Genomic DNA, 15805 nt, shown 5'->3' with positions numbered 1-15805 from the left:
AGTTCAGTATCCTCGTTTTTTATTAAAGACAATCAAACATGTAGACGCAATTGAACATAAAATGTACTGAATGTATCACGTGACAAGATTATTTTAATTTGAAGGCTAATGAGGCTTGCACCTATCCGGTTTTGTTTTAGTTTACTTGGCTGGCTAATTTGACGCAGCTCTGTTTACTGACTTCCAGTCGAACGCACGTTGAACACGTGACGAGCTCTGTGGGCGGGCTCGTTCTTGTCGTGTTCTTGTGCACGTGTACACTCTACCGACTCCTCCTCCTCAACTCAGCTTATCCAGAGTAGTGTATAGCAAGAGTCGCGTCAACAGAAGTTCAAACCGTCTGATTGACGTGATCCACCTAAAATTCAGATAAGTACTAAAGCACAGCACGAAAGCTTGGCCAAAAGCTTTTAAAAATATATTTTACCAACAAGCTCAAACAAAAGCTGTCTCTATGTGGTCTGTTTATGTTAGTTTATTCTTGTAAACGTGTCTGGTGGCTGAGACAAAGCAGCCATGGACAAAGAACAGGATCAAATATGATATCTGATGTCTGCATTCTACATTATTGATTATTAGCATTTACAAATTTGACTCAGGATTTTGTTGTTTTTATATTGGCATTTTAGACTTGTTTCCAGTGAGATATTAATGACTTCAGATAGTCACTTTGCTGTAGTAAACATTAACGGAAGAAACAATATTTGGCGTATTTAGTGTATCTAAATTATAACTAAATTCTAAATATGTTAAAATCATATATATGTTTTATAAAATAAATTATTTAGTCATACAAAATCGAACAGTACAGAACAAGATTGATAAACTTGGCTCCTTGTAGGAATTACAATCCTATCCTATGCCGGGATGGATGAGAGATGCAGACAGAGCTGATTGGATTGGGGGTTGCTTTTGTTTACACGTGCATGCTTGTTGAGAAGTATATTCATAAAGTAATGGATGTGTACTCACAAAGGCTTTATTGCAGTTGTCATCAACTCGAATACTCTTCACTTTACCTGGTTCACCTCAGTCTCTCTGCTCCGTGTGTTCATGCTATATCCACACTCCTAACTTTCTGTTTTAAAACGCATATATGTTTCTACGTTTCCGTCTAGCATCCACATTCTGGAGTTGTGTACAAAGGTAGTTTTTAATACATGAGTGTAAATATGATTTGAGAGATGTTGGTACGTTTACTGTGCAAAAAGCAAAAAAAGGGATTAAAAGAAGATGTATTTATATTGTAGGAGTTAAATTATGGAACAACATTGGTTTTCAAAAGGATTGTTTATAAAACTATTTTGAGGCTTACAAGTGTGAATGAAATGTATATATATATATATATATACATATATATATATATATATATATATATATATATATATATATATATATATATATATATATACATATATATTTTTAATTGTATTTCATTTCTTTATATCAAATTCATTATCTGATGTAATTTAATTGGTAAGAATTTAGGATAGGAATATATAAGCATTATGCTTCTACCTATACCTTTTCATGCTTTCTGTTTTGTATATTAGAGTGTGGCTTTACTTATTGTAATGTATTGTAGTGATTGACTGAATAAGACACATACTACAAAGCACTAACCAACCCTCCAAACCCGACGAAACTATGGCACAACTGTCGTAAAGCCATGATGTAATACCTTCCGTTACAGTAGGTGGCGGTATGCGCCTTAAACGTTGGTTTGTCGTCTGCCGTTAAATTAAAAACGAAGAAGAAGACGTGACTCTTTAGACAACTCTGGTGCTTCCTAACAAACAGGAATCCGCCGGTTGTCTGCCAACAATCGGACAATTTGGGAGAAGAGAAGACCGTAATTAAAACTGGTTTTGTATCTGTTCTGTCGTGAAGTGTACGTCACACACTGGATACTACACGTTGTGTAGTTAGCTCACCTAGCAGGCTATTGTGCGGTAGCTAGCTGGCTAGCTGGCTAGTTAGCTCACGAAAACGTCATAAGAAGACAAACGTGGTGGCCAACTGATCAAAGTTGCCGCTGTCCACGTCTGTGAAATAAACCAACAGCGGTGCAAGAATGAATATCGCTAAAAGTGGCTACCGCGTCTTCTCCGCAAACTCTTCTGTAGCGTGCACAGAATTGGCCAAGAAGATAACAGAGTAAGCACAACTGAGCATTTTAATGTTTCTGTTACTGACTGCTAACCTCAGTTATTGTTGTAGAAAAGCCCCGTTAGCTGTTTTTGTTTTAGCAACGAGAGTGATAAACAAATGAATATGTCATCGTTCATGTCGCACTTAGTTACATTCTGTCTGTAAATGTGTGTTTTTCTACACAGGCGGTTGGGAGTCGAACTGGGGAAGTCTGTAGTCTTTCAGGAATCTAACAGAGGTGAGGGGAATATTAAGGCTTTAAATGTGTGACTTACATTTTTATTACAAGAGCCATGTAACCATGGTGGGTTTAGATAATCACCACTTTAGTATGAAATGTGAATATCTTTTTGTGCTGCACATACATCCACCACATACTGTGAGTGAACAAACAAGAGTTACCATACATTATGATGTTTTTAAAGATGTCGTTGGTCTGGGATGATATTGACTGTTTGAGCATGGTATGGAGATTTGTTTTGGAGGTGAAGCTGTAGCATCAGGAAAATGCTCCTAGTCCAAAGTATTGGGCCATATAATTATACATTTTGATTTGCCTAGCATACACTCCATTATGTGGATATTTTACTGTTATTGTTCTATCAGGGGGTTATGAAATGTAAAGCTTTAATCAGGTTTGATAAAGTGCTAAACAACTGAACATCCAGCTGCTACCGAGCTCAACATGACGAGCAAAGCCCCTCCAGCTCCAGTAACTGACTGCGACGTCATTCTTTCCATCACAATAGAAACTAGAGTGGATGTGAAAGAATCCGTTCGAGGACAAACCATCTTCATCATCCAGACCATACCGCGGTGAGTTTAATGTCTGAGTTCTGCACAAATCACCTTCTTCAAGCTTTATCGTGTGGCAAAGATTTTATATCATCAGCTAAAGTTTAAATGCCCTTCTTCTTTTTTACACGACCAGAGATGTCAACACGGCCATCATGGAGCTGCTGGTTATGGCCTACGCCCTCAAGACGTCTTGTGCAAAGAACATCATTGGGGTCATTCCTTACTTTCCCTACAGCAAACAGTGCAAGATGAGAAAGAGGGGCTCAATAGTGAGCAAGTTGTTAGCTTCAATGTTGGCGAAAGCAGGTAAAGAGAACAACGTGAATCTCAACCTGTGATGTTTGTGCCCATCTCGTCATCCCCGCCATCAGTAGTGTTGTAGTGTTCACTCAGAAGTTTGATCTCATTGATGACGGTGTTAATTGGGAGGATGACCATGCTATTAATGTTTGATTTCCCAAAGGAATAACACACATCATCACCATGGACTTGCACCAGAAGGAAATCCAGGGCTTCTTCAGCTTTCCAGTGGACAACTTACGTGCCTCCCCTTTTTTGATTCAGTACATCCAAGAAGAGGTGATGAGCCCATTGGATTGTCTAATGTGTGTGTGTTCAAGTGTAGGCGCTGGTAACCCAACCTATTAACCAAATCAATCAGATATAAACATTCGGTTTTTTTCTTCGTCCTGTCAGATTCCTGATTACAGAAATGCCATCATTGTGGCAAAGTCCCCGTCGGCAGCTAAGAGGTAACTGATGGATAAAAATAAAACCATTTCACATGTGCTAGCTATCCATTGTTTTGATGAAATTACATTTTAATGGTCTTAAAATGAAAAAGTTGAAGATATTGATGCCAGTACTATGCCAGAACCTTTTTTTTTTTTTACAGATGCAGTGTCGTTTGTGTAAATAACATGTTTTCTCTGTTTTTCCTCCTCTTTTTTCCCATCTAGGGCTCAGTCCTATGCAGAGCGCCTGCGTTTGGGTCTGGCTGTGATCCACGGCGAGGCTCAGTGTTCAGAGTCCGACATGGCGGATGGAAGACACTCCCCACCTTGTGTACGCAACACCACAGGACACACAGGACTGGAGCTTCCTCGTAAGAACAAGAACACCTATTCTGTTTTTAATTTTAAAACATATCCCTCTTACTTGTTTCTCACAGTTGGATTCCTTTTTATTTGTCACACCATGGTCAAATTCAGCCGGACATTTTTTATTATTTCTGCTAGTTTAACTCCTCAGTGTTTCAAGTTCACGAAACTTCACTGCATTCATAATATAAGTCCTGCCGACAACACAATACAGCTTTTGTTTGTGCTAACGTGTTTCGAGCTGATGATTCTGCTGTTTCTTACTGGTACCATCAACCATACTCCAAGAAATTAATTTCCTTTTGTCACTGCATGTTTTAATTGCAAAGATACTCTACATCTACTCATGCTGCATCCTCCGCAAGCTGCAACTCCTAACTTGCAAAGAGTGACATGCTTAAAAGTCATAGAATCATAGTCCATGCCTATTTCTTAGCACATGCCGGTATTTATATTTGGTGAGAAATGCTCACGTGACTCTGGCTTGTAGTATTGAACATATTTGCAGTCATTTCAATGCTTCAGTCTGAGAAAATATGATTGTGTCATTGGCAAATGACTCCGACGTACTTGGCGTCCAGTGTTTATTTAATTATTCAGTAAAAATATTTCTTACTTGTGTTTTTCTATTCTCATCCTTGACTTAAAAAATCCTCATATGGAACAATTGCTTGCTTATTATTTGCTTTAAAAAAAAAAAAGGAGACATAGGTTTTAAACTAACTATTCTAATTTTTGCTGTGAAACATTTAAACTTTCTGTCAACCTAGTGAGAGGATTTTCCAAGTCTTGGCATCATGTGTTTGTCATGTCAAATATGTGTGCATTTTGTGTTAACGTGGTGTTTATTTGTTGGTAATAGCAGGCAAACAACAAGCTCCGTTCCCTGGCATAGAGCTCCCAAGTACGACCGTAAACATAACTTACATCTGACTATGAAATGATTCCTCTTCAAATGGCTCCTCAATCGGTGCATGTGTATCAGGGTTTGTGTTGCATCTTGTGGAAATACAATCTGGATTCTTGAGGCGGGAGTTTCCGAGATATGCACAAACGGATTGTTTCGTGCGCAGACAGTTTGCATTGACGCAACATTTTCAATCCGCAACTGTACGGTGTGCTCCACACTATCTGCTATTTGCATGGCATGTTAACTTGAAATGAGCAGCTCACATGTTTACTGCAGCGTTCTGAGAGTCCAGACAGTCGTTCTACAAGATTGACAAACTCCTCTTTGTTTTGTTGTGTTCTGATTTTATTTTGAAATCCATAAATCAAACCAGAACTACGCCAAACATTTTCTTTTGTTTTGGTTAATTTTTTTTTAAACTTAAATATCTGGACTCATCTTGCCAATCAACACATGGTGCTCCCATATTAAACCCACCGTTTAAAACCTGGTTAACCTTTGATCCTAACTGCATGTGATGATAACAATGAGCATGCTTTTGAAACCTAACATCGAATGGTGGGAAGAAGAAACATAACAAATGGGATTGTTGGAATGTTTTAGCGTTGAATTAAAGTCAAATCAAAGTGCTAATATTTATAACAATAACATTTAGTGTATTCTTAACTTGTTGAAATTTCCTGATCAAATCATTGAAGCTATTGAAATATATCAAATAACATTGATTTTTTTAATTTGTTTTTTATCTTGAATTTATTTTTTTCATATTTTTATTGGGGAGCTTGTTGTGTTTTTTCTCAGCAAGCTGTAAAAACAACATATTTGTGAAGTGTGTGTGTGTGTGTGTGTGTGTGTGTGTGTGTGTGTGTGTGTGTGTGTGTGTGTACTGCTAACAACATGGCTTTTGTTGTTTTTGGTTAATAGAGATTAAAGTCTGAATGTGACTGCCAGGTTTTCTGATGCTGTGGGACTCACGGTATTCAGCAAAGTGCTCTGCAAGGCATGCTCCTCCTGTCTCTGCTTCTTTATACTTTTTCCTTCTCAATCAGCTTGACTGGCTGATTGTTTACCAGTTGATTGTTTCCTTATACCCTTTGAATAACGACATTTACATGCACAACAAAACTTCAATTGCTAATGTCTAAAAAAAAATAAAATCACGTGTCCAAAAAAGTCTTTAAGGCTCATTTAAGTATGCTAGAGTGAGTCTAATTTCAGTTCACAACCTGGTGTGTGAAGCAATTTATTTTAGTTGTAGGTCACACACACTCATAGTACTAGTATTATTATTATTATTATTATTATTAAGTCTGTCACATGGTCAAGAACGTTCATGTTGTCTTCGACATGTTATGTTTTAATGTGCCGAGTTGTGACGGTTGATCGGCAGCAAAATGAGAAGTTGCATTGTCTTTTTTCAGCAACTGAATTTACACCAGAGTGTTTACAGCTTGTCAAACTCAACGTAGCGTTTGGGGTCGATAGGATCGTACGGACAGATGTAAAGACCCGGTGTTGTGACGGTACACAGCGACCTGGCTCAAGTCCTCCCAATGACAAATGAAGCTGCGTAGATATGAATAATGAAGTCACATCTCGCTTGTCGTGTGATATAGGTAGAGAAGATGCAGCTCCTGTGATTGAGATGCAGGCGGAGTATTGTGTGCATGTAAAAGTAGTCGCTGCGAGCCGTGATGTTCGACTGAGGGCTGACCCCAGAACATTGCCACGTGTGTTTGAAGAAACCCTCATCAGTGCTTGTCAGCCACTGTTGTCCTGTGTGAAATAAGACTGTCTGGTCCATTTTTGGTTCATATGCAGACTCCTGCCATATGCCTGCCACGGCCCGAGGCTGTGTGTGTGTGTTCAGACAGTTTGTGCGTTGCCTTCTGATTGGGTATCCTGGGCAGAAAACCCTGTCATTTGATTCTGCATGGCATGGGCTGTACTAAGTTTGGCATTTCAGTTTAACCTCGTAGGGGTAGGTGGGGTACAATGGGGGGAAATAATTGAAACTGTTGATTGCCATTTTTGATTTATTACAGCATTGTGTTGTTCTAACAGAAATCATTTACACGACCCAATGACGGCCCCACAATTCAAGACGCAGATTTGCCTAAATCGCAAAAACATTTTCTCAACCCATTTTACCCAATCTACTGAGACTTGTCTGCGATTGGATGAAGCGCAGTAAGCGTGACCTCTCCACCGTGCGCTCGCAGGTAACGAGTTCTGCTTTCTTTTTCAGTGATGATGGCCAAGGAGAAACCTCCCATTACTGTAGTCGGAGACGTGGGAGGGAGAATTGCCATCATTGTGGTGAGATGCTGCGATTTCACTTTCTGTAGCCGACGTGTGTGTGCGACCACGTCGTCGTCAGCTGCTCTGCCGTCTTGTGACTATAACTTTCTATAGTTCTCGTTTATGAAGAATGAATTCACTACCACTTGAAAGGCATCGCACCACCTTCAGTATGGGTTGAGACGTATCATTTGGGACAAATGTGATGCTTATTGAGCTGCATTTGGAAGTAAAACTGTAATTTTTAAAGAAGATTTCTTCCTGTTATAAGACAGTTTAATTCACATGCAATTAAAATACAGATGCTCGATTCAGTGGAAACGGGTGTTTTGCTGCTCCAGCCTAATGTGGTCGGTTATGACCAGTTGTTTATGGTGGCTAAGACATGTTCATGTATAAAAGACGATACTGACTCAATTCTTCTTCATGGCTAATAGTGTTGTTCATGTGTTCCTGACATTTTCCTTATCTACTTAAGTGTTTCCCCTACCTTTATATTGTTACTTTAAGTCAGTATTTCTCAAACTGAGGCGGTATTACATTCAGGAAATGCTGCTTTATTTTATTTCAATAACTTTATTGAGAACTTTGCATATTACAAAAGTACATGGACATAACACTAAGTAATTAATAAATACATGGAGAAATGCCTGTGCTTTCTGGTAAAAGCTGTAAACCTAGGGGAAACACTGTACTTCATGATACTGTATGTCAGAGACACCATGACAGAGCAATTCTTAAATAAATGTATTTTTCCTTTCTTCTTCCAGGATGACATCATAGATGATGTCGGAGACTTTGTTGCAGCTGCTGAGATCCTGAAAGAGAGGGGAGCCTATAAGATTTATATCATGGCCACACACGGCTTGCTGTCCGCTGACGCTCCACGCCTCATCGAGGAGTCAGCCATTGACGAAGTGAGGACCCCTCAAAGTGTTTTCAATAATGCGTGTTCAAGCGTAACCCGTGAAAGTAGTTCTTGTTGCGGCTGGTTCATACTGTACGACATCAACATGGAAGCTAAAGAAGTACAAACTGAAAAGCGTGTTTAAAAGCAGCAGCAGATGATGTTCCCCTTTCTTACTCGTCTATTCTTTATAAGCACACTGTGAAAGATGATACTTCCTCCTAATGGAGGACCTTAAAGCTGCATTGTTATTGAATGAAATAGCTCTGTTTGAACTAGAATGGAGCATTATATTGCAGTTGTATTTCTGTTAACTTATAGTTTCAAATTTCAGTTCCTCCTAACTGTCCAGTGCTTTGCCCAATTTCACCTCGCATCGTTTTTTTTATTTGTTTTTAGCCATCTGATGTTTGTTATGTAAGCCTCGTGAAGCAGTTACCAGAGTTCACAGGTGAAGGAGGTACACAAGGGTAGTGTTTATACAACAATAGTCTTGAGTTTCCTCAAGACTGCTGTCGCTGTGCTGTACAAACCGTTCAGCCCGACAAGAAACTGCACCGGTAAATAGCGTTTTACTTTGAAAGGCCCGTCTCATTATGTCTAAACACAATCTGTGATTGTTCAACCCTCAGGTGGTGGTGACCAACACGGTCCCCCATGAAGTGCAGAAGCTCCAGTGTCCCAAAATCAAGACCGTGGATGTCAGCATGATATTGGCCGAGGCCATCCGCCGCATCCACAACGGAGAGTCCATGGCCTACTTGTTCCGCAACATCACCGTGGACGACTAGAGAGTCGGGAGGGCGAGGTGGGTGTGGCGGTGGCGGTGACTGAAGACAGGTGCACTTCTCCCCAGTGCTGTAAAAAAACAACATGCTCATGTTCCATGCGTTTTTTTTGTCAGGATTAAATGTTCCCTAATTCATTGGGTAATTCTTACTATTTAAACTCCCTTCAAAGTTATTTAAGTTAATCGAAAGGTGTAAACGTGTATTGCGTCGGTTGAGAAATGCATCTTGTTGTTTTTGAGAAAAGATGAGAAAGAAGCAAACATGACTTTCACCTTTTTTGATGCATTTTGAAGCCGCCCCTCGTCCTGCTGCTCCAACAAAACAAGTTATTTAGTCAAACACTGCGGTACCTCATGACTGAGCTTCACCTGCAAAAGAGAAGAACATCTCTAGAATCCGGACTGAACGCTTCAACAACCATTTTCCAAAAGGCTCTCGCTGGCTCTCGCTCAGCACTGACGTCGTTGCATTTAACGGGACGTTGTTTCCAACAAAGACGACGGTGGACAAATTCCTGCTCTTTGCTGTCCAATTTTTTTTTTTTTTTTTTTTGTGGCAATGTTTAGTAAAAATGTCCCATATGACACAACGGGGTTCACAACATCTGTTGAAATAAATGAATCAGCATTTTATATTGTATATCTTAGTGGGTCAGTTCAACAAAACGTGTGTTCCTACTGAGAATGATCTGAGAGGATAGTTTTGGTTAAATGCTGCTGTTTTGAGAAATTGGTGTCTGTGATTCCTGCTGTTTAGCCAGTACAATTGAGTTTAATTTAATTTATGCTCAAATTATCAATATGCTATGTTTTGAAAAAGTGAAATTTGGGGCTCAAATAATTTTAAATGGATGTAACTCTACAATGTCCACAACGATGTCTTTGGTTATACAGAGTAACTTTGACATTTGTTCTGGAAAGGTGAGTATATAAAAGATTTAAACACCTCATGGTTAACAGATACAAGTGGGACATGTTTTTGTTTTTATATTTTTTTATTATTACCAATTAATTAAATTTCCTGATTTGGATGAACTGACCCTTTTAATAATATTCTCTATCTCTCTAGCAGTAGACTGAACACACCTATAGCATAGTGCTTATTTTAAATGGCTGATATTGTAAACTGACTGACATCATATGAATTTAATAAATAGCCAAACGAACTCTTTGTTGTAGCTCATTCACTACAACCCATGATTAGTACCTCATACTGCCGGTTCTGGTGGATTTCCTTAATTTAAGTGCTCCGGTTGGCCTCTGGCCGGGTTCCTCATCCTCGCAGTCCGGTTGTGATCTGCTGTGTGATGAACGGCTGCTTGTGTGCTTTTGTGCTGGAAACTTAATTCTCCCAGCTGGAGGTTAGCGACAATAATCCCCACTACAAAACCTTTTTAACTTTAAGCGGCAAGTTCTCAATCTGATTTTCTCCATTTCTCCTCTTCCCCCTTCTGATTTTGAGTTTTTTTTTTGGACATTATGACCTGTGTGTATTAATAAGTGCATTACAGCAACCAACGTTGAATTCTTGACACCCGAGTGTTGCACCAGCACTTGAATGTAGCAGATAAGTCGACTGTGAATTGATTACTTTACAATTATAACTAATGCTGGGCTACTGGAGGTGTTAAACTGACTGAAGCAGACAATTGGCCAACAATAATGTAAAATATGTGCGTTTTTAGTAAATTTGCAAAAGCCCCAGTATGTTCTTGTTTATAGTTATCTACAAATTGCTGTGGTATTTTCCCATAAAGCATACCTGTTTGCTCTCTTAGTGAATTTCAAAGTGACGCTTAAGAGGAAATGAGTGTATTTCTAGACTGAAAAAAAACGTAATAAGCCAGTGCACAATTATTTGTTCTTATGTTTTTGATGGTTTGTTCTCACTTCACATGTCTTTCATTGAGCACTGTACGCCTTTTGCTTTTTACCCTATGTTTTTGTTATGGATGCCGTGTTTCTCCTGATGCACACGCCGGTGTTGTGCTGGAGGTCGTCGGTATCGCACGCTGTTGCTCTGCAGGCTCAAATGTTACCTGTCGTTGTGTAGTCCATCGTGTCTTCTCTGTGTGTTGTGTGTCTGTGATGTTGAGGACACTTACACCTTCTGTGTAGCTCCACGGCGTTTGTTAATGTGTATGAAAATAAAACGTTGCCTCTTGCCGTTTGCTCCCTTATTATGAAGGCAGGTGTTAATAAGCTGTATAGGTTGAGACCTTCCTCTTTTAAGAACATTAAATTGTAGATATTTTTGCATTAACGCGACAGAAGACGCTCAGACCTTCACAAACTATTAAATCGTATTTCTATCAAATATTGATTTTGATTAGAAATATTAAGATTTCAGAAATATTCCTAGACAAAATGTTATATTGCAGTGCAGAATAATTAACTTGTTAGTGGCAATAAAGGTAACATTAAGAAACCGTAATACATGTTCTATGTTGGCTGCCCTGACTCCTAACCTTGTTGTTTGAAGCCGTCTTTATGGCTAGAATATGAGAAGGCCTACCTTTTTGTACAAACCAAAACGCCTGATGCAGTGACAGTCAGAGATCTTATACTTGTTCCAAACTTCTCAGGTACTTGCACAACACTGAGGAGCTTTGACCAAGTCTAGGAGCAGAGACAAACCCAGAAACACTCCTTTACGGCAGTAAAGTTACGTCTCTGAAACTAACCTGTTGACTTATTACGATGGTTTTCATTTCCTAAAGCCGGTCTCTGCCCGTGAAAGGGAAGTCGAGTCTGCAGCTGAGCTTTAAACGGACGATCTGCCTCTCCGCGTCCCTCCGCGTGCCGAGCTGGGTTTAGGTGCTGCTGTGGAACCGCGGTTTAAACGGAACACAAAGAGGAACCAGGGATCTGATAATCACAGGTCACTTCCTTGTCTGGTTCTGGGGAAACAATGGACCTTGTATCTGAACGTTTTTGGAAAGAGGAAGCATACCTTTTTCTTTTCTTTTTTTTCTTTGGGCCTGTGTCCGTTTTAACCATCTGGAAATGTTACAGCACATATGAAGGGCTCTGACGAGAACATGGAAATGTCACGGGCAAAAGGAACTCATCCATTTAGCCGTCATGTTTTTATGGCAGGTGGGAAGGTATCTTCATAGACTCATCGTACTTTAAATTGTATATTTTCAGGTAACTCATTTAACAAAAACAGCATTTTCAGTTGTGCTTTGAGTTACATTAATCATGTGTTATTTGAACTATCATATATTTTAGCAGTAACTGGAGATGGGCGTTGAGGAACCATGTATACTGTTCTTGGTTCCCTTATTGTATTTGTCATTTGAAAAGAACTGCTTCCTCATATTGACTTACGGAGAACATTCATCTAATGTTGACAGTGCTTGTAAATGTTGACCACCAGGGGGCAGTACAACACAGAGCAGATGTGTGCATGAGTAAGACCAATACAATAAATCCATCATTTACTTTATTTAATCTACTTATCATTACAGCGTTCATGGGATTTTTTTTTTTGTTGGTACATTTCAATCAACACCAATCACTTTAAATACAGACCGGCCGGTCAAGTGAAGCAACACTTCCTGCTTTCCTTACTTGTCTTACATTTCTGGTCAGCCCAGTTTTAGTTTTGTGAACACTTTGCAGGTGAGAGTGAAATTACAGTCATTGAATACGCTATTGAACGAACAAATACCTCCATATACCATGACAGAATTAATGCAATTATACAAATGATGGCACAAAAGAATTAGAAAGTCCAAACTGTCTTTAATTGAGCTTTGCTTTAATGGAATTTCCATTTAGTTTGGGATGTGATAGCTTACTTTAAAACATACCTTAATAATTTGCCAATGTCTATACATATACCCCCAACTTCCTTTTTGTCTGCTCAGACAAAAAAAAAACTGCAAAATCAAAGTGAATTCACATTTAGAGTGAGTAAGATAAGCATCAATGTGAGAGGTATTGACACGTTTTTTTTCTTTTCTTGAAATACGCACTGAATGAGATCATCAAATATCACCGTGGCGTTTTGTGCTTTTATTGTGAAAAGAAAATACGATATCAATTCTCCCATTTACATTCAAATCATTTATTAGTCAGACACCAAAAGACGGAAAACACCAGTAAGTATGTACTTTACACAACATAATGTTTGATGTGCTGCTTTCAGAATCTAAACCGCTCTCCCTCTATCTTATGTAAACACACGTGCGTAAATACCCATCACTTTCACAGTTATTGCACATTTTTAACAACAATAACACACACATTCAACACATAATGCTGCGTCTATGTCACGATTTGTCACGCCATCATTCTAGACATTGACAGTAAGCAGCATCTGTGCTGGTTCTTTACTTTCAGTATTCAAACGGCCGTTACACCACCTCTTGCATGTGTGTCAGGTGGTGTCTGTGTTGGTGGTTACACGCCCAGTATGGTAACATACTGGTGCACCTTGGTGCCCCCAGTGGTTGTGCTGGTTATGCCAAGCTTTCCAGCCTGATACATAGTTATCAGACTGTTTCTTGAGTCTTAACACCATCAATCTGTCTCTTGGAACGCAGCCCCCCCCCCCACCAACAAAGCCCCTTCAGTCTCTTTTGGCCGGTTTTCGGCGTTGTCGCCCAGCGAGCGGCTCCACGCCGCTATGTGATGAGGCAGCTGTTGGTCTTGTTCAGAGAAGGTCGTTTGGAGCTCTCCTTGGGGAAGGTTTCCCGCCTCCGGCACAGCGCCGGGCTGAGCCGACTGGGCAGGTTGGCCTGCTGGAGCAGCTCCCTGAACGCCTCCAGCACGTTGACGTTGTCTTTGGCGGAGGACTCCAGGAAGCTGTGGTTCCAGTCCAGCTCCACCGTGGACAGCACGTCTTTACTGGACACCTGGCGCTCGTTGTGGCGGTCTATTTTGTTGCCGATCACCATGATGGGCGTGAACTTGTCCTCTTTGACCTCCAGGATCTCGTCTCGCAGACTCTTGACCGCCTCCAGGGATTCGGGGTCGTCCACGGCGTAGACCAGGGCGAAGGCGTCGCTGCTCTGGATGGAGAGCTTGCGCATGGCGGGGAAGGAGTAGCTGCCGCTGGTGTCCATGATGTTGATGGTGACTTTGACGCCCGCCACCTCGTACTCCTTCCTGTGGAGCTCCTCCACGGTGCGCCGGTGCTTGGGCTCAAAAGTGTCCTTGAGGAAGCGTTGGATGAGGGCCGTCTTCCCGACTCCGGCCGCTCCCAAAAACATGAGACGCACCTCTGTCTTCTCCTTTACCTCAAAAGACATGATGAGATCTTTCTTGAAATAATCTCTTCTTGCTTCCTGTGGATCCTCGTCTGAGAACCTTTTTGATGTCAGTGATGGAGCTGGATGCTGTTGAAGACGATGATGATAGCAGATGCATGTGGTGTGCCTGTCAAGGCTGCACTTTTTATTTATGTTCACACACCACCTGCCTCCTTCTGCTCTCAGCCAATCAGGAGAGGGCAGTATCTCCCGCTCCCTGAGCCTGCAGCAGCCAATCAGACACTCATGCAAATCAAGGAAAGTAAGAGTGAAAAAGAAATGGTTGATGGGAGTGATTTTACTGTGATCTGTTTGCAATGCAGACCTCATTTCCAGTGAGTGCTAACTGGATCAAATATGGTCCAGTCTGTTTCATACTTAGTGTCATAAATCAATCAACCATGAATCATTAATCTTACTGTGGGATTTACAAGCATCTATCAATGCTTGTAAATCCCAGTTAGTCGTTAATTAAATGTGCAGATGTTTCAACACATGCTTGAATACGGATGAAAGGAACTGCAGTGAAGCATCTGTTTGAATTAATTTGGTTGTTGGTTAAATCGCTTGAGCCCCATAATCAGGAAAATGTCGTGTCAACTGAGGAAAACAAAAACAATTATTAAGAAAGAGAGGCTAAGAGACAAAAAAGAATGATGCGCTGAAATTATGTTTGTAATAATGCATAATTAATTGGCTATTTGTTTCTGTGTGGAGTTTGCACGTTCTCCCCGTGGCAGTGTCGGTTCCCTCCGGGTTCTCCAGCTTCCTCCCACAGTCCCTCTCTCTGTGCCGTGAGCTGGCGACCTGTCCAGGGTGGACCCCGCCATCGCCCAATGTCGGCTCCAGCGCCCCCAGACCCTAAAGAGGACAAGCGGTTTGGATAATGTAATGTTATTTCCTCAGCGCGTGCTGGTTGTATTTGCATTGAGTCCAAATGATCACAAAGGGAGACGTCTCATTGTCATGTGATGCTGGGATTCAAATGTCAACTGTGTAGAAAGCTTTATGATTTGCATTAAATTGAGACAAAGTTGAAAAATAAACGTTATTAATATGGTACAGACATCGCACACATGCTCTTTGTGCCTAGACTTTGTCACTTGTTGCTAAGATACCACCGAAGCCATTACCCAAGCTGAAAACGATTCATAAGTAGAAATGTGCACCTTGTTATGTCTGTGATTCATTAGTCCAACTGTTCCCTCTGGAGAGGGATAATGGCCACTAATGGGGTACATTGTCTAATTAGGCAAATTAAAAACACACTTCACGTCATCATATTTCAACAAATTATGTGATTTTGAATTATTCGTGTTTGTAAAGTAGCTCAAAAGTAGTTCTGGTACCTCGGGTTAAACAATTTGTGTGGATTTCTACATGTGAGTTCATCTTGACTTGTTCAGGTTGGACTGTGTGTGTGTGTGTGTGTGTGTGTGTGTGTGTGTGTGTGTGTGTGTGTGTGTGTGTGTGTGTGTCTATATATCATCTATATAGATGTCCCATTTTCTGTTAAACGAATATTTCACAGTAACTGCAGCAGAGACTATTTCTCCTTGAAAATAAATGTCTGTCTGAATCACAATT

The 15805-nt window shown here is 40.4% G+C and overlaps 2 protein-coding genes across 2 annotated transcripts; one reads left to right on the top strand and one right to left on the bottom strand.

The window, feature by feature from the left end:
- The first annotated feature begins 1825 nt into the window (after positions 1-1825).
- Positions 1826-11123, top strand: LOC306750375 (phosphoribosyl pyrophosphate synthase-associated protein 1). Its single transcript, XM_079233790.1, has 10 exons — positions 1826-2157; positions 2337-2389; positions 2901-2967; positions 3083-3255; positions 3413-3528; positions 3646-3701; positions 3909-4054; positions 7208-7278; positions 8031-8177; positions 8800-11123. Exons 1-10 carry the CDS (start codon positions 2075-2077, stop codon positions 8956-8958), a joined length of 1071 nt encoding a protein of 356 aa, XP_079089916.1. The 5' UTR covers positions 1826-2074; the 3' UTR covers positions 8959-11123.
- Positions 11124-13555: 2432 nt separating this feature from the next.
- Positions 13556-14218, bottom strand: LOC306749350 (ras-related protein Rap-2a-like; the record flags this gene model as incomplete). The annotated part of the gene is made up of 1 exon (XM_079232630.1): positions 13556-14218. One exon carries the CDS (start codon positions 14216-14218, stop codon positions 13592-13594), a length of 627 nt encoding a protein of 208 aa, XP_079088756.1. The 3' UTR covers positions 13556-13591.
- Positions 14219-15805: the final 1587 nt, after the last annotated feature.

Source organism: Taurulus bubalis (genome assembly GCF_910589615.1).
Source record: "Taurulus bubalis genome assembly, chromosome: 17".
NCBI lineage: Eukaryota > Metazoa > Chordata > Actinopteri > Perciformes > Cottidae > Taurulus > Taurulus bubalis.
The sequence above is the reverse complement of the archived record's forward strand: the minus strand, read 5'-3'. Positions and strand labels throughout refer to the sequence as shown.

Excerpts from the sequence above, each read along its gene's own strand:
- LOC306750375 (XM_079233790.1), top strand. The coding sequence starts at position 2,075 with ATGAATATCGCTAAAAGTGGCTACCGCGTCTTCTCCGCAAACTCTTCT. Across the intron at positions 4,055-7,207 it reads CACAGGACTGGAGCTTCCTC|TGATGATGGCCAAGGAGAAA; the intron begins GTAAGAACAAGA and ends TTTCTTTTTCAG. Across the intron at positions 7,279-8,030 it reads GGAGAATTGCCATCATTGTG|GATGACATCATAGATGATGT; the intron begins GTGAGATGCTGC and ends TTCTTCTTCCAG.